Here is a 22,238-nt window from a genome sequence, read left to right as displayed (position 1 = left end):
GGATGAATGCGCTTGATAGAAAAAGAAGGTGTTCAAGCACGCTCAATTTCAGTGATCCCTTTTTAGGGAGTGTTGGTTTGTAGAGTTTAGCTTTGCAAGCTATTTCTATTTCTATTCAAGTGTCCATACACATATGTCAATAGAGAGAATGACTATATATATATATATATATACATATATATATGATACTGCAAACATTTTTTACGCTGTTATTCTGTAGACATGTTTAAATTGTTTCTTTGCAGTTCTCAAAGCAGTCTCTACAGACTTCTGTCAATAGCGTTAAAGACTATCTGTATATATATATATATATATGGGACCACAAACTTTTCTTACCCTATTATTCTGCAGACCGTAACTACATGAAATCAGCACTTAGATTGATTATACAATGCCTCTAGAAGAGAAATGAAGCAGACTGTCGAAATTATTCGGTAGATATGTTTAAGTTGTTTATACCAAAATGCAAGAAGACCAAAGAATGGAAGTTAAGTCTTATGCTTATATAGAAAGACTATACTCCAATTTTACAATGGCAACAACCCAACGCGACGCATGCAACGGAGTACGCTGTAAAGGAAGACTAGAAAGTTTGACCAGCTGGGGCTCTATACCCAGTACTCAGATGACATATTTCACGGAGGCCTAGTTTTTCGCATCCATCAAAAGGCGATCACAGCGGGCATAATTAAACCCAAATCCTTGGGTATAGCGTCGACCACGTCAATACTGAGCCAGGGCGTTAAAGCTTGGTGTTTTGTATTGACGAACAGAGTTCATTCATACTAGTGAAAATCGAGCTCGTTTATTGAAGTGATGTGATAAATCAATGAATTTTCCTTCGGGCGTGACGTGTTTGACGGTCAAAAAGAGAGCCTAAATGCACCGCTTTGATTTTGATGTTGGCGTCCACATTCTCAAGCGCTTCAAAGCTGTCGCTCTGAACTGGTTAGCGTTAGAACTTGAACTCACACGGTCCAGTAGTCGTGTGCAACAATTATTTTTATTCTCGGCAGAACCAACTGGAGATAGTGAAGAGAAAGTATTCAAAACACAGCGTGATATATTAACAGTAAAATAATAAAAGGTGACCAGTGGCGGTGATGGCGTAACCGTCTAAAACGGAGGAAAGCCAAGCTGGTCTGTTTAAGTCGACGCGCATATCAATCCCGCTCGAAGTGGCAAGGTAGGCAGTATTTGGTTTTCGATTGCTGGCGACCAACAGACGGCCGCCACAGTGTGTTCGTTTCATTAGGCGCTCAAACGCTACTGCATTACAAGGTATTTATAATGATACTGCATTAAAAGGTGTTTAATATGCTAATGTGATATATCATAGCAATTTTCATTCAGTTGTGTAGTCTAACAGCAGAGAACACATGGCATGACCAGTAGAAATCGTACAGTATGAGCTATTGGTCAGGAATCAATTTTGTTTTGCTCCCTCTAATGGATTTTGAAGGGCATGTACACCAGCATCTTATACTAATAGCTCATCAAAAAATGTTTCATTGGTTGAGAAGCGTAGAAAAGAAAGAAATTCAGTGACGCCATAAAAATATCATTTTCCTTGCTTTAGGTGCGTTAGAATAAATTCTCTTTGAGTGGCGAAATTTGATTTTGCATACTGTTCAAAATACGTGAGGATCAGGCAGACTAAAATATGCTGAAGAGAGCTGGGGGTGGATGAAACACAGTAAAATGTAATGCATGTGCTGGACACCGGGAACAATAACTGAGCAGAAGCACGAACCAGTAACGGATGTTAAGTGAAGTACAACTCGTAAATAAACCGTAATTAGAAAGCTGGTTAAAAATATCAAAGGACACAATAAGGCGCTTTCAACATTGTGTTTGCTTCCCAGTACATCAAGACTACTAAGGAAAGTAGATAAATAACTTGACACGCAAGAGCACGCATATCATTATGTAGCAAATATTTGCAAAAACATGAAACGCTGGGTCGGATATATATGTGGACAAAACAGGAACACCTGCATGACGTAGCAGCAGGTGTATTGTGTTATTATTCCAAACAATACACTCACTCGCTCTATTTCTGTGGACAACAATGTTAACGCACTTTTTAAAGCGCCGTGTCTAAACTCTGGTACAGTGAATAATTAGAGCAACATAGCAATGGGAGCGACCAGAACAATGTAGCATGCTGTCTCACCAAAAATTAATCATTTAATTATTTCTTTATTTACGCTTCCTGGCATACCAGATCAACCTGAGCTATAAGCGGGACAGACAGCTTGACAAAGACCTAGAAGACACAAAATCACAGCATCACAACATAATTTTTGTTGTACGATGCAAATAAAACTCCAATGTTAGTGATACAACCGTCACTTCTGACAGGCAAGACATACATACATGTCTCTGCTAACTTGGACCAAGGTTTTTAAAAATACGGTTTGCCCTAGCACAGAGAAACAAATTTAGAGGTGTTACGTCGCCTATGCTAACCTACAGTATTTTTTCTTTACAAACAGGCAAATAATTAGTAAACACTAATTAGCTATTTTTCTATTTATTGTCTTGAGAGAAAAAGTGTCAAAGCAAAAGGTGTAGATCTCCGCGAAAAAAGGGATATCTACGACATTTCCATCACGCTACGAATTACGCCGCCCTATTTATTGGCCTTCAAGAAATGCTGTCACGTGAACAGCTGTTATTTAAAATCATTCGCCTTGTGCGTACAACTAGCTTCACCGTAAAACGACCGCCCACGGTCGTTTTCGGCTGGCAAAATACCACATAACGTAAACGCTAGTTGGACAGAAACAACGTAGCTACCTGTTTTTTAAGAAGACCTATAACTTTTGCATTGACATTTTTTCTCTTAAGACAATAATTACGCGATTAGCTCAATAATACTAAGAATAGCTGAGAGGCACTCTGAACACAGTGTTGCTTGTATGTGCCTGGTGGGCAGAACAGGCCCCTGACAACTTAAATGTGTATAAATCACAAAAAGGAGCGCGTACTTAACATTCCATTTTCTTTAGAGCTACTCGAGACAATGTACGCTCGTTTAGAGTTTTTTTTTCATGTCCTTTCAATGCTAAACATGGCTTGGCGTCATGTACATTTCATCTGGCGACATTCAGTCAGTTACAGTCAAGCAGCAATAAGGAGAAAAGTTCGAATGCTCGTTCTGTTCATTGGGCTACGATAACCTCGAGGACAACGTTCAGGACGCTAGCGGCATTTTGCGGTTTTCATCCCTCCATTGAAGAGCCCTCTTTGCTTCCTCAACTCAAGAATGCGTTCAAGTGAGCCATCTAATTTTGAGTCCTCCTCTACAGCTCATTGGCTGAAGAGGCACTTGAAACTGCAACGAGCTGTTTCTGCACTTCTAGTGAAGCGAATTAGCTCTGAATATATTTGAAGTATGTTTACCTACATTGAATGAAGTGCAAATACATATCATCTTGCTGAATTATTTTTAATTACTCTCCTGGGTCAACGTGTGACCTTTTTGGAATTTTCATGTATTGTTTCAATATTACAGTCACTTTGGCACTGTCATGTGCGCAGCCTTTGCAGTGGAGCAGCTAGGCAGCAGCGAATGTTCGTTCCTTGACTGCGACTTTACCGCTACGGATTAGGCGTTCCTACAACCGCCGACATTGGCCTACGACGAATTTGTGGTGAGTTGTGCAGTGAAGCAAGGATTCTGTTCAAGGTCGACGTAAGAATGCATGAAAGTAGTGTTGTGCCTACCTCAAGACAGACACCCCAAGGAAGGCTGCGCTAAGGGTTTCTTAATAAGGCAACTTTAAAGATTTACCGAATGGATGCTAACCGCTCTTTAGGCATTCTCACATAGTGAAAGGACGCTTTACTTTGGTCATCTGATGAGAAGAGATTAGTCGCTGGAGAAAGATTTGATGTTGGGAAAGGTTGAGGGTCGCCGGAGAAGGGGTAGGCAGCGAACGCGATGGTTAGATGGCATTCTCGAGGCATTGCAGATGAAGCTATGTGATGTTAGGAAGATAGTGAGAGACCGGAAAGCGTGGCGTGACATGGTTCATAGGGTCACGAAGAGTCGGACACGACTGAACGCCTGAACTGAACTGAACTGAAAGGACGCTTTAAACGTCACCGCAAGCTTGGGAGACGCCAGACACGGCGAAGGCAGTTTGATCACTTGTCCAAAGAAGCTTGCCTGAGTGTAAAAGATGAATATAACAAAGCATGAAAGTAGCGTCGCACCTAACTTAAGCAAAGAACGCTGAAATACACGCCGTATATGGTAAGGCGTGCTTAAACGCTTTCGTAAGTTCGCGAGCTCCTTTTAAGGCATCCTTAGGGAGGCAAGAATTGTTAGAAAAATTTTCCTTTCTAATGGACACGTATACAAATCAATTAAAGAGAACTGCCCTTCTTTAAGAGACATTTGACAGCATCTTAGTAACTCTATGAAGTTCTTCAATAGTGCCGCAATTCTCAATTTCTAGAGGGCAATAAGAAAGGATTTTAGATATGCAATTGAAATGACTCAAATTTAAACAACCATAATCACTGCGCTAGCACATCATCCGCGCCAATAGCAAATAAAGTGCTCATGATTTAAGATGCGTTCAGTATCATGGTTTTAAATTTCGCGCGAATTCTTGTACGGGTTCACATGGCACCGTTATTTATTTGCATGTACGTACCTCATCTACTTTGCTTGTCGGCAGCTGTATTTTCTGTACTTTTTTCGTGGCTGTTTCTTCTGTTTGCGTTTTGTTGCGAATATGCTTCTACGTAAGTATTAAATTTTTAAACATTGTAAGAGTGCGTCCTCAATCCGTAGCATTTTCTTTTAGGCAGGCAGCAGGTTATTTTTGTATATGAGAGAAAGAAAACACACATTTATGCTACAGCTGCGGGTATTTTAAAGAGAAAGCAGTGCTACCATGCGTTTCGTTGGGTTATCACCCATCGCTAAGCCCTTACTCGCCATGACCCGCTTTCTCTCTCGGCTTGCTCAGCCTACACCGGCTGCAGCTGCAAGCACTCTCGTTCATCGCGTTGAGCCCCTACTGTCGTATCACTCAGCATAGCGCTGTTCTGCCTGTTATTTTTTTTCACCCCGCCGGGGTGATTCAATCATGCTAATGGGCCTCCACAGTATATGGCGTTTACGTATGGCAGGATATCACTGTGATCCTGATGCGCGTCCTGCAGAATTTGTTTTCCGTGAGACTCTCCATTGGTTTATCGAGATTGTGAAGTTTGTCGATGATAATACAGAGTGGTTGCCAAAGGTAGAAGCTTTGATGGATATAAAGGAATTTTATAACGACGAAGCCAGCCCCTGGCAGGCTTATTTTATCAATGTCTTGTGTGTGTTGGTGTTGTCTTGCAAAATTCAGGCAATAAAGAAAAAAAAAGCTGGGGTGGCGCAGTGTTTACGGCGCTCGGCTACTGTTCCCAAGGACGCGGGATCGAATCCCGGACTCGGTGGCCGCTTTTCGATGAAGCTGAAATGTAAGGCGCAAATGTGCTGTGTGATGTCGGTGCATGTTAAAGAACCTCAGGTGGTCGAAATCTCCGGTGTCCTCCACTACGGCGTCTCTCATAGCCTTAGTTGCTTTGGGACTTTAAACCCCACCAACCAAACCAACTTTTTTTTTTTAATTTGCGCTATTTCACCCTGTTGCTTCATTTCCTCTGCTGCTCCGCGCATACAAAATAAAACTGAACCAGAGAACCGCTGTTTCGACATCAGCACACCACGTTGCGCGTTATTAGAGCTCATGCCAGCGTAAAATGTTCAGGTCCAGATAACTTCGGCAGAAAGGTCCGCGCAACAAGGTCGGCATCTCGTTATTGAAAAGAGGTCTGATATAATCTAAACATGTGGCAATATCACAACCAGAACCTTTTTCGTGCCACTTTTCCTGCAATGTGGATGCGAATCAAAGTTCCCGACTACACTACGGAGCTGAATGCTCTTCAAAAAATAATCTTGTCCCGTTCAGTATAATATACCCCTACTTAAGATGTGGTCAGAGATAACAGCGGTGGTGTTTGTTCATGTTCACAGTTATACAAAATACTCGTTATCTTCTGAGCTGTCATTTCATTTCAAACCTTCCGGTTGTGTTTGCGCCTTCTCCAGCAATGAATCCCATTTAGCCTATATGTGTGAGAGGAGTGGTCTCCCACCATTGTCCTCAAAATCTTAATCTCGGTCCAAACTTTCGAGCGCTCTCTTGAAGTTTTCCCAAGAGGTCATTTCGAGTTTGCATATTTAAACATTCAAACTGCACACGCAGGTTCATCCTCAAACACTCAGTTCATTCCGTACATCATGCAGTTTTTCTTGCTCGTGCAGGCTGCACTCACATGTCCAAGCTTCCAACAGTTTAGAGACAATCCAGCGTAGGGTGAATAAAAGTTCACTGAAGGTTTCAAAATACCACTTTAACATATACTTGTGAATTAGTGCCTTAAAATAAAAATTTCATACAGTTCGATTGACCGAACCGGTGAATGTCACTAATGCGAGAAGAGAAAGACGGGAGGTTCACCAAGTACATACCATTTATCTCGTTGTTTACATCACAAATCACTCTCGCAATAGTGTTGAGGTTATGAGTAAAGTACGAGTACACAAGTTTGTCCGAGGTCTTACACGACTTTCAATTTTTCCAAAATGACCCGGTCGGAGACATGACTGGAGAGGATAACGCTTCTCTCATTTATACGCGTTTAAATGCTTCGTCCTGTCCCGCAACCAGCCGTTTAAGAACAGGAGTGAGAGTCTACGTGTCGATGGTATTGATATTCTTCTCATCTTCCAAAGGCATGTACAGTATATTGTAAATGAACGGTTGCGTACTCGCCTGGACCTCATTAACAGACTTCATGCTCGAAATGAACAGGTCAGGCTACTTCATACTCACACTGCACACGCCATTGCTACGTCATCGAGCGCTTCCTTTTTCAGGCCCTGAATAACCGTCGCTCTGCAGACAGCGGCGCGCTCCATGTCATTACGTCGGGAAAGCAAGATGTCTCCGGTAGCTTCAGGGCAACATCCTAGCTAGCAGTGTGTTGATTTGATGGGTCCACACTACTACCCACGGTAGGAAACCGAGGCGACGGGCCACCATCTATCGTCGAGGCGACGAGGCCACCGAAAAGACGGCAGAAACCATAAATATAAAGAAATACGCGGCAACCCGAAACCTGCCGTTTGCAGAGCTGTACTTCTACAAAACCCTCGTTTAACACGTGGTACGGGTGAGTCTTCGTGGTCTACGGGAAGCGTTGTCTCACTCCAGAATCAAGGATCCCGTAAGCTAGAATTCTGATATTAGCTTCCTGTTTCAAGAGAGAAGCCCGAGTGTCCGGCTTCTGGCATGTCATGTGGTCTTGCCACATCACACATTCCGTTTCACAATCCATTCGCGGCCATTTAACCTACCACCTATCTCCTTCCAAAGGAATGCTGGTGATTTACTTAAACGATGGCAAGTGCACACTTTGCATTCTTCAGTCGTCTCGTTAAGTAAATGGGTTAAAATATCAGCATCAGTAGAACTAGCCTCGCTTAAATTACTGTCAGACAATAGCCTCTTTCGTGCACCTTCAGTAAACCCGTTCCGGCTCAATCTGAGGCCAGACGTTATAGCCTCAATGCTCCTATTTTTGCCTCTGACTTAACTTTCGCTTAAATAACTAAAATAGGCTCGCTTCTCTCTGAGATGCCAGCCATTACTTATAGCGACCAACAATTATCTAACATTCGCATAGCATGAAAAGCTCAACGATACAAGTTTAATAATGCACAAAAACAAGACGGAGCATGCACACGTTTTTCTGGCGTTTGTGTAATTGGTAGAGATTTGGAGGCAGGTGCCAGTCAGGGAAGCCGTTTTCTCGTTATGGATTATAGTAAGCTTTTATCCAAAATAATATACTGCCTGCGAGACGCATTGCGCCTATTCTACTTCAATGATTATCATGCAGTTATAATCTAACCAAACACTTTAGTCCATTAATCCATTCGTATCATGCACATCAGGTAGCTATCTTCTTTAAGGCGAAAGCATTACTTGCTTAAGGGTGCCATGTGCATAGTGTGAGATCAGAATTCAGAATCAGAAGTCCACACTGACATTTTAAGAAACTTCTGCCGTTTCAATCGAGAATGCAACCATTATCCTTCTGATCCCAGACAAGCGCGCAGACCACTACTCCACGCCGGACACGTGAAACACACGCAATACCACATGCATAGGGAGCCTGCTGCCTCCATGCCAACGTAGGGGCTCCACTGTTTCTCGTCGGAGGATATGAGAGGGGCTGTGCTGAAAACTCCAGCCTTTCTCTCCCTGGATGCTGAACCTCGCTGACTCGCAATGTGAGATGAACAAACACTGATTTTACACTAGCCCCAAGGATTTCTCCTTATCGATAGTGGTCTTAAGTGCTTCCTAGAAGTTTTTCAACTGCGTAAGGACCAACCTCTCATGTTCGGCGATTTCTGGCGGTCCATCGGCGACTCCAGATTCAAGATGCCAAGTGTATTACTATCGAGGACTTCAGTAACAAATTTCTCAGCCAGAGGGGGTGTTCTCCTTAGAATTATACCACCCTAGCCAAACAAGATGGCATCCACCCGATTTCACATTGTAACACCCAAGATGACGGCCACCCCATGGTTCACCCTAGGTAACGTGGTGCCACTCAAGATCGCAGCCACCACATGGCTCTCCTTGGTTATGTGGTAGCGGTGCCATCCAAGGTGGCACCACTACACGTTGCAGGTGCCGCCCTAGCACGCGAGCGGCCGCCAGGACAGCAGTTACTCCCTATACTGTCATTCCGTTATGCAGGATGTCGATATAACTTGATGGATTTAAAAAGTGGGAACGTAGTAGCTGCTTTAAACCAAAAGCACATTGTCATTTAGTGCTCCTCAGAAAAAAAGTTATGCTTTGCTCAATTAGCGAATTACCGATTACGAATTATACGAAATCTTATTAATGACTTTAGGGCCAAGTACGCTTCTTCATGTTGTAGAGCGGGTTGAGCTACAACCGTCCCAAGTTTTCTACTACCATAACTTTGTGATCATTTTTCCAGCGTTTACGAGAAGCCTGCGACATATGAATATAATGCCATGTGACTGGGATCTCGAGGTACCGCTTTGCAGCGCTGGTAAACGTGTTTTGAATTAACGAAGCGTGCATTATCACCGTCTTGAAATGAGCGGCTGATGAAGACCACTATCAGTATAGTCTCATAACTGCATCAGCATATTCTGCCGGAGCAAAGAAAGGCCAAGACATTATCGGCAATAAATCGATGGGCCGAGACATTACCAAGCCACCACATCGCCGAAAGACATGAAGAAAAGCGCTCAAGTCACCTAATTGAAGGCCGGCTCGGTTTGTTATTTGTATCATGTAGCACCTCGTAAAATGGGCTGGGTATGCGATGATAACCCTTCTCTTTCAGGCGCTTATTCCTGCCACCTACCTCAAGGTACCCCTCTTCATGCTGACCTCCTCGCAATTTAGGGAGCCTTGTCAGGAATGCCTTGCATCGGAACTGGTTCAATATCTATCCTTACTGATTCATATGAAGCTTACAAGGAAATCACTACTCCGGGTTCACAAGATGCAAGAGCTACGGCCATACAGGGCCTCCTTAAACGCCACCAACTCGCGATCAGAACTGTCGCTATTCACTGACCCCAGGTCACACGGACGAATCAGGAGGCAATGCGGCGCCACACGCCGCTGCTGCCTTGGCAGGTTGGATGTCCACATTTACTTCCCCACCCCCCTTGCTTCATCCTTACTCGACCTTGGGCGGCAACTCACCCCTTCTCTCGCCCTTATGCACTATACTCGGTCCAGTCTTCGTAGCCTCAGTCAGCATCGCATGCAGGTGGCCCCACCAGACCCACCTTTTACGAGAAAAACCCACCTCACCCGAAGTCAATAAGTCTTTTTGAATAAGCTCATTAACCATGCGGCTTACACGCCACGTACTATGGCCCGCTGGCGTCAGCATACAGAGAAAATGATTACGTGCCCCCACTGTACGACTCTAACTTGCGGCGGCATATCTCATCTACTCTGGGATTGCCCTGCTTTTTCTACTGGACGCTCCGAGATCAAACCCTACCGCCTGAACTACCGTTCCCTTCTAGAAACTGATACTAACACGCAGATGATATTTGCCAAGTATGGCTCGCTTAGTGGCCTGGTTAGAGCAATGTGATTTTAGTGACGACCTAAACAATGAAGATTCTATTTACTCCCCTTTATCCCCATCCATGGCCATGCGCCTTTCCATTCAATAAAGGACATTCAATCAATCAATCAATCAATCAATGAGCGGCAGCCGCTCACTTGGACACGGTGAACACGTACGTTTCGTTCGTACGGTTATTTTTGGTGGCGCTGAAGTAGTATAACGCACGGGCGTAGTCATGTGACATTTCTGTTTAATTTCGCGCGATTCCTTCAAATTTAACAAAAATTTAAACGTCATAGATATGTTGGTAGAAAGTATTGAATAGGTTGTTTCCAACCTCTTCCACAACTTGACGATACCCAGTAGGTCCCAAAGGGAATAATAAATAATGTGCGCATTTTATTTAGTAAATAACAAATTGAGCCGAACGTAAAGCCACTCTGAGGAGCGCTACATGACGGATAATGATATGCCGCATGTTCACGACACTTAGCTGCCCCAATTTGTTAGTCCTTCGTTGAAGTTATGTGAAACAGCATGTATATATGCCAGGTGGAAGGGTACCAAGACTGGGCCACTTTCAGCGACTATTACTGTCAATGCCGTGGCACTACCGTTTGGTGCAGAGGGTTCAAAGTGAAGGTTGACGATTCGATATGTAAGGAGCACATAATTACTAGTCGATTTAAGACCCAGCGTGTGTGAAGGAAAGGCAACTACGACCTTTTTTTCCTCGATACCTAATGAGGGTAACTTTCGAAGCGGCGTGGCGGCTAAAGTAGTGATCGCCGAGGGACGTCACTTCGTCTTAGAGGAACGCCACTTCGTTGCATTGAGGAAAGGAAAGCAACACGTGAAACGAGCGCGTCGTGACATGCACGGCAATGGACGCATTCCGCATTCAAACATTACAGCTTGCGCTATTGTATTTCAACGCCAATCGGCTATGGCTGCATCTTTGAAATAAGCTTTATTTTTGTATTAGTAGGTAATTCACAACACAAAAGAATTCATAACACAAGTCAATCAGGGCATTGTTACGAACAGTAATTCATTTTAATGCTTCCGCTATTGCATTTCAATGGCTATCGGCTATGGCTACATTTTTATATAACCTTTATTTTTGTATTGGTAGGTAATTCGCAACATAAAAGAATAATACAAGTCAATCATTGTATAGTGATAAACAGTGGTTCAATAAAATGCTTACGCTGTTGCATTTCAGCGCCTATTGGCTATGGCTGTATTTTCTGTATATGCTTTATTTTTTATTAATCCAGTGTAATTCGCAACACAACAGAATTCGTAACATAAGTCAATAAATCAGTCATTATTACCAGTTACTCATAATAATGGTCCTGAAACCATGAGAAACTCGAGACTGTATCGTTCACTGCCTAGTTGACAAGGAATTCCATATGTTTAGTAGAAGCCAAGCTTTTTTAGTTCTTTGCATCGAGCCTCCAGATTCATGCTCGCAGCAGTGTAGGTGTTTCTACTAATGTCGACGACTGACAGAGACTCCGGGAAAAGCGAAGACCATGCAGGTCGAGCAGGTGATCTGAAAAATGGGAGCAATGTAATATATTCGATAGACGTGCAGAAACGTCATTTCGCTTACAAGCTTACAATGACGGTGGGGTTCACCGAGTGACACATTCCACATTTTACTCACTACGTAGTGCCGCGTCTAATAAAATTCAGATTTGTAGAGAACGAGACAAATGGAACGCAGAAAGGTTTAGGCTTAATTCACAATACTACTGATTATATGATTTATTTATTTTTTCTTGATACTGCAATCCCAGTGTTGGGATTTTAGCAGGGTGGGGAATACAAACTAAGCAGTTTAACAAAACAGGCAAAAATAAACAATAATTACACTGCAAGTTGAAGCTCTTCTGCACAATTAGGAATAAAACCAAACATATACAACATAGCAGTGAAATAACAAATTCAATAAAAAGAAACTTGGTGATATGTTGCGAGAACAACGTCAGCGATGGCTGCAGCACTTCATTGTTAGGGAGGTTACTCCAACCGGAAATAGTTCGTGGATGAAATGAGTAAATAAAGCAGTTATTTCGAACGCGAAAAGGAGTTAAAATTAGCTGGTGTCGTTGTCGGGTAGCGTATCTGGACGAAAAAACAAGCAAATCGGTAAGTTGTGATCTGTAGTGTCTGTTAATTATTTGGTACAGAAATGTAAGTCTTGCACAGCGATTTCTCTCAGTTATTGTCGGAAGGCCAGCTTGAATTGCAATGCTCTATGAAATGTATTTATTCACTTGCACAACAATTACGTTTATAAGTCGGTGAATACATCGTTCTTTAGTCAGGAACTACCTGCTCTAGATTGAAATCACTCCCGCTTGCGGCAGATGAAAAAATCGTTTTCTGCATTACATTGTATTATACTTTCTAGTGAGTGCAATATTAATATCACTGCAAGTTTTGTAATAGAATATTACAATGCGTGTGTAAAAGCAGGTGTTCAAGCTGGTCAAGCTGCACAATTTACCGGCGCCGGCTGGCATACTCACTACATCATTAAGAAAGTTAAAGAGGCGAGCTATAACCTCCCAACAATCTGCTCACCTGCCTTTCGCGAAGTTGCTCCATAAATCAATGACTGTCCAGCTGAATGGAATGTCCCTTGCACATCCTTTGCGAGGTTCAAACGGTTGACCGAACACCAAAGGTAACTCGTCGCCGTGGGACATACCAAACCAAGGCCTTCTTTTGTTGCACGCCGATACATAATCAATTTCGTAAAGGAACACGCTATTATTGCGACTCCTATTAGAAGCTACGGAACCGGCCATTTTTAAAACAGTCTCGTAAGTAGGGCAAATAATAGCTTCTTCTCCCCTTAGTTTCGCCAGCGCTTGCCTTAATGGTTCGTAGTCATAGTCTCCTATTTTCCCCATATATATTTGCTGAAACTTGTTTAGGTCAGGGAGAGACATATCCTTGTAGATGACTCCAAGGAAGTAAATCATTTCAGCCTTATTTATTTTTCTGGCAGGAAGAGTTTGAGAGAAAGTGTCTCTAAATTCTTCGTAAAGAAGTATGCTTCCCTCATTAGCCACATGTCCGATCATGACATCTTTGTCTCCTGGAAACGTTGCTTCGCTTGGTTCCAAAGTCAGAAACTCATCTCCGAAAATTGGTTCAAACTTTCCTTTGCCTTCCCGAATGAATATTTGCTCAGCTGCAGTGATTAAGCTGGCATTTACATTTCGGAGGCATGACACGGAGACTGAAGACGTGTTGATGTCGCTGCTGTTGCTGCCACAACCAAACATTTGCGCAAAATCATCTGTGTAGCGAAGCATCAAGGAGCGCTCTTTCGCCGCGCCTTTTTTTGTTGGGGGCCCGCTCTGTATGATGGCTCGCTGAAACAAATTTTGGCTTTCCGGCGATAAGAGGTGAAAACCTGTGATTATGCCACCTGCGTCCCAGCCAAATAACGTCACTTTCCCTGGATCGCCGCCGAAGCTTGCGATGTTCTCCTGTATCCATTGTAGTGCCATCCTTGAATCGAAGAGACCCTGGTTGCCGGGAGCATCTTCTGTGCCGTCGTAGAGGAAACCGTATGATTGTAGCCTGAATATTAGGACAAAGCATAAATGCACTTTTACTATAAATTCATAGGTGGTAATTTCAAACCGGAAATGCTTCATAAAATGCACATGTGAACACCTAAGAGGACATTAGAGTTTTGGTTCATATTGGAAGTAAGATAAAAGTTTTAGGTTAATATATCACATCTGCAAAGCAGATTCAGAAGTTTACTCAATAAATGTTTGCGCTATACGTTTACGTAACAATATGGTGATAAATATTTACAATTTTCTAAATGCACCATAACTTGTTTCAGCAGCCATGGATTCATGAATTATGAGTCTTCGTAGTGATCTCTATTCACTTCCTACCTACGATACAAGCAGGGTTTGTCCTCGGCCTTCATCTTAGAACTGCCAGCAAGACTGCCATCTCTATGATAAGGAGATAACGCATCATCCGTGTTGAATGGTTAACGGCGATCGTTAAAAATGTACTTTTCAAAGCAGTAACACTGTAGTAAAAGATATTTTAGTACTATAAACAGTAGCTCAGTTAGGCTGCAGTGTACATTGCCTATTTTTCACTTCAAGCTGGCGCTATCTCAATATGAAGCCCCCCGCTACAACGTCGTAACTCTAAAACTGACCGCATAATTTCAGCGGATTTCCTTCACTCAGCGTCTACACCGAGAATTTTTTTTCTGGCATGCTCTAATGATTCACGTGACTTTCTTGTGATCCATTTTTTGTCCTAAATAGATGCCCCTCTTTTTTTCCAAAAATAAACCTATAATTTAAAGTGGGTTGTGATCGACCGCCTTTTTAACGACGCTGCAGCATCTCTTGGTGCTGGCGTGAGAGCAAAGATACATGCAAACTATAGATTGTAACTGAGTAATTTTTATCTTAAATATTCGGTAATTGCGAGTCAATATTTTTAGTGGTAATGGCTGCTACTGAGTACTTTTGGTAAGTAACCGTGCTACTAAATAGTATTAGGCACTGAGAACATTGTAGTAGTGAAAGTTAGGGTGGCTGCCTAATATTGCTTATTACTGGACTTCATTTTAATTAGCTGTTGCTGCAATATAAAGTGGGACTTATCTGTTATACATGGTATGGCACAATTTACATAACGTCTTTAAACCTTAGCACTGAACAATCATTCATAGTTTCCATAACCAAGCGCGCCTAGCATGACACCGAAAGGACAATGGTCCGATCCCCCTTCACCGCTATGGTTTTATCAAGAAGAGCGTTATCTTGTTTAAGTGACTTTGTAATGTTCTGTCGCAGAAATTGCAAACCCTGTTATGGACGCCACTGTCTGAAATAGTCCTGACATAGATTGCGCAAACTTGTTCTTATTTCTTGGTCTTTGATATCACAATCCTCGCCGACGTCTCAGCGTTCACCTGTGCCACCTACCCAGAGCAACAGGCCAGCTCGGCTACAAAGCACACTGATTGTCCTACAGATTGATGACGTGAAAACATGATTTAAAATTGGCAGAGTGATAATTAATCGGGGGGTGTATGACATCACAAGACCATATGCACCTCTTGATCAAACAAGGGTTCTCGTAACCGATGAAGTCTCTCGGAATCAATTTGGATGTGAAGTACAATGTTATCGCATAATAAGTAACTCATATCTTGATATTATTAGCCTCAAAAATACTGAGGGTATTTCTATCTATAGAATTATCAGGTGGAAGAATATGCAACAAATCTCTAATCTATGTCCACCTAATCTTTGTAGATACTCGTAATGCACACAAGAGAACCTCCAAGAATCATATAATACTTCGGTGCAACTTTCGATCATTACTTTTGTTCCCATATTAATTTTATGAGTGTGGTATGAATTGCTCACAAAGGTAACATTTTGTTAAGGACATTTTTGAAACGTGTTCTGGCACCCTTTAAGGTACATACTGTCCGTGCTCTTCAGTGAAGAAATGGTCACAAAGGGTAGCAATGTTCCTGCAACTCCAACTATGATAAAAATAGTAACCACCTGTAGGGAATGTTGACGACTACTACCCCTCCAACAACAGCTAAGGCGCCGCCACTGATTATCCCGATATCTCTTTCGATTTCGTAGGCTCCGCCAGGAAGATAAGCCATGACTGCAAGTCGTGATTTTGCGTCCACCGTCGGTGTCCATATATTGAGGTAAAGACAGTCTTCACTTTTTTGCTCATCTGAAACAAGACCGGAGGCTCAATTCATAATCATGTTCAAGCAAAAACACTGGAGGGAGTACAATGAAAGCAAATTGCTTGAACGCGAAAGGAAAAACAGAATCCGCCCAAGGCTTCCTCTGGTTGAAAGCTGTGTCCCTCCAAGTCACTTATATTGGGTGATGCTGTAAATCTAGCCGGGTTAAAAAATCTGACATAGCCTGCCTACGCTAAACCCTCCCTTAAAACGGTCTATGGTCTCTTGACGGAAAGCGCCGTGCTCGTGCAAACAGATTTATACTAGCCAATGAAATGATAACTGCTGTGTCCTTGTAGGAGAGGTTCTATCCCTTTCTTCTTGATTGGCATTGCTCCCGGGGGATGATGACAAAGACTAAGAAGTTAGCAAATCAAAAGTATGTAGTCACATATCACGTGTACAGTGAAAGTGGACAAAATATTTAGAGCTCGAATGACGTGGACACCGCCTGAGTTCTCTATGTCAGAAGATCATGACAAAAACCCCTCAATTCTCGACAAGGTCTCTCCTTAATCAGTCGGCTTGTCGCCGATCGCGGAGCTCCTTTTTGGGCAGGCCTTTTTCTGACGCAGCTGTACCCTGTACACGCATATATAGGCGGTGCCTCCCTTCTTCCAGCTGATCACATGCGATCCAATAGTGCACGAAGCAAGGAAAGTGTACTAAATAGTAAGCGACGCTGATCTCACTAGGGCCGATAAAATACAATTGAAGAAAAAGAAAAACTAATCCTGTGTCTACGCTAGAACACGTGGCCCGGTAAAACACAGGATTAAAAAAATGAAACTAAACCGCGTGCCCGCACAGCCTTCAGCTGATTCAACGCAACAGCACTACAGAAAACACAAACGAAGTCGGATGTCAGCGTCTACCCTCGGCACCTCATCGCAGCGCGGGACAACTGATGCAGAAGTACACACACAAAAACAGAACGACCCCCCTAGCTCCGTTTCTCACGAACGCCGTTGCCCGACCGATAGAGTGGTGCTTTGGCAAGAGTGAAACCATATTCACAACGTCATTTAGACCCTGTCAGCTCAGGCTAACAGGCAAAGGTTTATAGCTTCCTTGCAAAGCGCACTACCCAGGGGATGGCACCAATGCAACTGTAAGCCAGGTGTATGAATTACTTTAAAAAAAGGAGGATAGCGCGGTGCTTACGCTACAAACAATGGGATCCCTGTTTCCGAGCTTTGTTGCGCATTTTGTGGTGCCTTTTTCCGCGCTCTGCACCTTGGAAGTCGTATCATCGACCGGCGGCTATTAATGTACCGTTTTTGTCGAGGGGGTGGGAGGAGTGCACATGCACGAGACCAATCTCGCGAAGTCTGTTTAACCTACGAAAACACACGCTGACAGGACCGACTTCACGGTTCTATCGCGATCATTTGAGGTCTCAACAGCGGGACAAAGGCCACATGTGGTTCCTAGTCCGACGAAAATGTCTACGTCGCCTCCTACCTGATGGTATAAAGCTCGGTGACTCTAGACTTCTGAAACGTTAACGATGTAATATGCTTGTATTTGCATATGAGAGGTAACGTACAGAAAATTAGTAAGCGCTCAGACGACAAGATATGCATCCCGTTAATCGCAACAATAACAACAACAGTCCGGGTGCGTGTTTGTCGGCGTTTAATTTTTTCTTGTGCTCAACGTTTTCCGGTAAATCGTGGTTTTTGAAGGGTCGTGCATTTTCTTTTCCTTCTTCTTACAGTCGCAGCAGCAACAGTATCCGGAGGGATAGGAGTGAGGTGGTGAAGGGTGGGTGGCTGTTCCTCGTCCTACGGTGCTGGGACTGGTAGGTCAACGCCGATTTCGGCGAGGCCACCTCCGTTAACTCGAGCGGACAGATGAGAAAATAAAGAAGAAAGAAAAAGAAAAGGGAGAGAAAGACGCGAGACGAAACAGCCGTCGTCCACCACCTGAGCGGTGGCGGGTGCAAGGGCGGCCTCCAACAGAAATAACATGGGTGGCTGGCTTGCCTTGATCCAAGCGGCGTTTACCTACCAGTCCCAGCCCCGTATGGTGAGTAACAGCCGCCCTTCATCCCCTTAATTACCAGGAAACGCTTTTATATGCAACTATAGGGATCATACATTTACCAACAGGAAACGTCTTTACCAAGTCCTCATTTACGTGCATTTTGTTTTAGCAATGGGCTCGGTAGCTCGGTAGGCATAGCCGAGCAATGTGCTCGGCTATGCCTATTTTATGTAAGAAGTAGTTTGTATATGACACATTCAAGCGGATTTGCTGTATACAGTTACGGTGGCATCTGTTCAAATTATGAGGAATTCGAATAACGCAAGTGGGATCTATTCGGTGTAGAGGTCGGTATTGATGGTTCGGGTCACACCACAGAGAGTGTTGCAATCGCCATGATTCAGTGGCTACAAGTCTTGCTGCATCTCTTCGTGAGAATGGAATTGATATTGTCCTTGAGGAATCGTCTGGTATTACTTCTGCAGTGGCGTCGACGTAGTCCTTACCCGCGATGCCGCAGTGAGCAGGTAACCACTTTAGCACAACGCTGTGACTCAGGTGATAGGCCTCAGTGTGCAGCTTGTTTATTTATGTCAATGACGAGCTCTTCCTGAATTTTCGATAATTTAAGCAATTTTAGTTCATCGCGACAATCAATGAATATAACCCATGCTGCAGGAAAATATATCTAATAGCTTCTCAGATCGGTTAACTCAGTAGCCGTAGCTGAAGTGCTTACGTGACTGACTGTTGTCGAATTGTGGTATGTATTGATGGTATCCACACGCCGATGGATGAAAAAATAGCTGAATCAGAGCCATCAGTATAGATGTGGCAATGTTGACTGTAGCGCGCACAGATGGGTTAAAGGGCGAAGTATTTAATTGCGAGTCCTGGAGTGTAGGCTTTTTTTTTGATGCCAGGTATAGTTGTCCAAATTTGCCATGAAACAAACCTTCTCAGAAACTTCGTAGTTAAAGAAAAATTCGTCCTGATCCGGGAATCGAACCCGGCACCACCGCCTTTCCGGGGCAGTCGCTCTACCGACTGAGCTAACCAGGACGGTCAGCAGATCAGATGGTAGGGCGAGAGCGAATTGATCTATAACTCGAAGTGGGAATGGTGTTGGTCAAATATTTAGGGGAATCCCCCAAGGTGGAGTAGGTTTGTAATAAGGGAGTAATTACTCATTGCATCCACCCAAGCGCAGCCATACGGCTACAAAGGAAAGCTATACAGCCTTCTCAGAAACTTCGTAGTTAAAGAAAAATTCGTCCTGATCCGGGAATCGAACCCGGCACCACCGCCTTTCCGGGGCAGTCGCTCTACCGACTGAGCTAACCAGGACGGTCAGCAGATCAGATGGTAGGGCGAGAGCGAATTGATCTATAACTCGAAGTGGGAATGGTGTTGGTCAAATATTTAGGGGAATCCCCCAAGGTGGAGTAGGTTTGTAATAAGGGAGTAATTACTCATTGCATCCACCCAAGCGCAGCATTACGGCTACAAAGGAAAGCTATACAGCCTTCTCAGAAACTTCGTAGTTAAAGAAAAATTCGTCCTGATCCGGGAATCGAACCCGGCACCACCGCCTTTCCGGGGCAGTCGCTCTACCGACTGAGCTAACCAGGACGGTCAGCAGATCAGATGGTAGGGCGAGAGCGAATTGATCTATAACTCGAAGTGGGAATGGTGTTGGTCAAATATTTAGGGGAATCCCCCAAGGTGGAGTAGGTTTGTAATAAGGGAGTAATTACTCATTGCATCCACCCAAGCGCAGCCATACGGCTACAAAGGAAAGCTATACAGCCTTCTCAGAAACTTCGTAGTTAAAGAAAAATTCGTCCTGATCCGGTAGAGCGACTGCCCCGGAAAGGCGGTGGTGCCGGGTTCGATTCCCGGATCAGGACGAATTTTTCTTTAACTACGAAGTTTCTGAGAAGGCTGTATAGCTTTCCTTTGTAGCCGTATGGCTGCGCTTGGGTGGATGCAATGAGTAATTACTCCCTTATTACAAACCTACTCCACCTTGGGGGATTCCCCTAAATATTTGACCAACACCATTCCCACTTCGAGTTATAGATCAATTCGCTCTCGCCCTACCATCTGATCTGCTGACCGTCCTGGTTAGCTCAGTCGGTAGAGCGACTGCCCCGGAAAGGCGGTGGTGCCGGGTTCGATTCCCGGATCAGGACGAATTTTTCTTTAACTACGAAGTTTCTGAGAAGGCTGTATAGCTTTCCTTTGTAGCCGTATGGCTGCGCTTGGGTGGATGCAATGAGTAATTACTCCCTTATTACAAACCTACTCCACCTTGGGGGATTCCCCTAAATATTTGACCAACACCATTCCCACTTCGAGTTATAGATCAATTCGCTCTCGCCCTACCATCTGATCTGCTGACCGTCCTGGTTAGCTCAGTCGGTAGAGCGACTGCCCCGGAAAGGCGGTGGTGCCGGGTTCGATTCCCGGATCAGAACGAATTTTTCTTTAACTACGAAGTTTCTGAGAAGGCTGTATAGCTTTCCTTTGTAGCCGTATGGCTGCGCTTGGGTGGATGCAATGAGTAATTACTCCCTTATTACAAACCTACTCCACCTTGGGGGATTCCCCTAAATATTTGACCAATACCATTCCCACTTCGAGTTATAGATCAATTCGCTCTCGCCCTACCATCTGATCTGCTGACCGTCCTGGTTAGCTCAGTCGGTAGAGCGACTGCCCCGGAAAGGCGGTGGTGCCGGGTTCGATTCCCGGATCAGGACGAATTTTTCTTTAACTACGAAGTTTCTGAGAAGGCTGTATTGCTTTCCTTTGTAGCCGTATGGCTGCGCTTGGGTGGATGCAATGAGTAATTACTCCCTTATTACAAACCTACTCCACCTTGGGGGATTCCCCTAAATATTTGACCAACACCATTCCCACTTCGAGTTATAGATCAATTCGCTCTCGCCCTACCATCTGATCTGCTGACCGTCCTGGTTAGCTCAGTCGGTAGAGCGACTGCCCCGGAAAGGCGGTGGTGCCGGGTTCGATTCCCGGATCAGGACGAATTTTTCTTTAACTACGAAGTTTCTGAGAAGGCTGTATAGCTTTCCTTTGTAGCCGTATGGCTGCGCTTGGGTGGATGCAATGAGTAATTACTCCCTTATTACAAACCTACTCCACCTTGGGGGATTCCCCTAAATATTTGACCAACACCATTCCCACTTCGAGTTATAGATCAATTCGCTCTCGCCCTACCATCTGATCTGCTGACCGTCCTGGTTAGCTCAGTCGGTAGAGCGACTGCCCCGGAAAGGCGGTGGTGCCGGGTTCGATTCCCGGATCAGGACGAATTTTTCTTTAACTACGAAGTTTCTGAGAAGGCTGTATAGCTTTCCTTTGTAGCCGTATGGCTGCGCTTGGGTGGATGCAATGAGTAATTACTCCCTTATTACAAACCTACTCCACCTTGGGGGATTCCCCTAAATATTTGACCAACACCATTCCCACTTCGAGTTATAGATCAATTCGCTCTCGCCCTACCATCTGATCTGCTGACCGTCCTGGTTAGCTCAGTCGGTAGAGCGACTGCCCCGGAAAGGCGGTGGTGCCGGGTTCGATTCCCGGATCAGGACGAATTTTTCTTTAACTACGAAGTTTCTGAGAAGGCTGTATAGCTTTCCTTTGTAGCCGTATGGCTGCGCTTGGGTGGATGCAATAAGTAATTACTCCCTTATTACAAACCTACTCCACCTTGGGGGATTCCCCTAAATATTTGACCAACACCATTCCCACTTCGAGTTATAGATCAATTCGCTCTCGCCCTACCATCTGATCTGCTGACCGTCCTGGTTAGCTCAGTCGGTAGAGCGACTGCCCCGGAAAGGCGGTGGTGCCGGGTTCGATTCCCGGATCAGGACGAATTTTTCTTTAACTACGAAGTTTCTGAGAAGGCTGTATAGCTTTCCTTTGTAGCCGTATGGCTGCGCTTGGGTGGATGCAATGAGTAATTACTCCCTTATTACAAACCTACTCCACCTTGGGGGATTCCCCTAAATATTTGACCAACACCATTCCCACTTCGAGTTATAGATCAATTCGCTCTCGCCCTACCATCTGATCTGCTGACCGTCCTGGTTAGCTCAGTCGGTAGAGCGACTGCCCCGGAAAGGCGGTGGTGCCGGGTTCGATTCCCGGATCAGGACGAATTTTTCTTTAACTACGAAGTTTCTGAGAAGGCTGTATAGCTTTCCTT

General features: G+C 44.2%; 1 protein-coding gene and 10 non-coding genes across 11 annotated transcripts in view; 7 read left to right on the top strand and 4 right to left on the bottom strand.

The window, feature by feature from the left end:
• Positions 1–11,287: 11,287 nt before the first annotated feature.
• The window catches only part of LOC146173940 (acetylcholinesterase-1-like), a 76,218-nt gene continuing 65,267 nt past the window's right edge, over positions 11,288–22,238 (bottom strand). Inside the window, exons 3-4 of the mRNA XM_084585304.1 lie at positions 12,817–13,827; positions 11,288–11,779 (exon numbers count right to left, since the gene is read on the bottom strand). Of these exons, the coding sequence (XP_084441430.1) occupies positions 11,641–11,779; positions 12,817–13,827 (1,150 nt within the window). The 3' untranslated portion in view covers positions 11,288–11,640. The remainder of the gene's footprint in view (positions 11,780–12,816; positions 13,828–22,238) is intronic.
• Positions 18,987–19,060, bottom strand: TRNAS-GGA (transfer RNA serine (anticodon GGA)). Its single transcript has one exon. It is a non-coding gene; the product is annotated as a tRNA-Ser (tRNA).
• On the bottom strand, positions 19,272–19,345 carry TRNAS-GGA (transfer RNA serine (anticodon GGA)). The gene has a single exon. It is a non-coding gene; the product is annotated as a tRNA-Ser (tRNA).
• TRNAS-GGA (transfer RNA serine (anticodon GGA)) lies at positions 19,557–19,630 on the bottom strand. The gene has a single exon. It is a non-coding gene; the product is annotated as a tRNA-Ser (tRNA).
• TRNAS-GGA (transfer RNA serine (anticodon GGA)) lies at positions 20,120–20,193 on the top strand. Its single transcript has one exon. It is a non-coding gene; the product is annotated as a tRNA-Ser (tRNA).
• Positions 20,690–20,763, top strand: TRNAS-GGA (transfer RNA serine (anticodon GGA)). Its single transcript has one exon. It is a non-coding gene; the product is annotated as a tRNA-Ser (tRNA).
• TRNAS-GGA (transfer RNA serine (anticodon GGA)) lies at positions 20,975–21,048 on the top strand. The gene has a single exon. It is a non-coding gene; the product is annotated as a tRNA-Ser (tRNA).
• TRNAS-GGA (transfer RNA serine (anticodon GGA)) lies at positions 21,260–21,333 on the top strand. Its single transcript has one exon. It is a non-coding gene; the product is annotated as a tRNA-Ser (tRNA).
• Positions 21,545–21,618, top strand: TRNAS-GGA (transfer RNA serine (anticodon GGA)). The gene has a single exon. It is a non-coding gene; the product is annotated as a tRNA-Ser (tRNA).
• On the top strand, positions 21,830–21,903 carry TRNAS-GGA (transfer RNA serine (anticodon GGA)). The gene has a single exon. It is a non-coding gene; the product is annotated as a tRNA-Ser (tRNA).
• On the top strand, positions 22,115–22,188 carry TRNAS-GGA (transfer RNA serine (anticodon GGA)). The gene has a single exon. It is a non-coding gene; the product is annotated as a tRNA-Ser (tRNA).

This window comes from Amblyomma maculatum, chromosome 11, assembly GCF_055883805.1.
Source record: "Amblyomma maculatum isolate TAMU_Amacu chromosome 11, ASM5588380v1, whole genome shotgun sequence".
Taxonomy (NCBI): Eukaryota; Metazoa; Arthropoda; class Arachnida; order Ixodida; family Ixodidae; genus Amblyomma; species Amblyomma maculatum.
The sequence above is the reverse complement of the archived record's forward strand: the minus strand, read 5'-3'. Positions and strand labels throughout refer to the sequence as shown.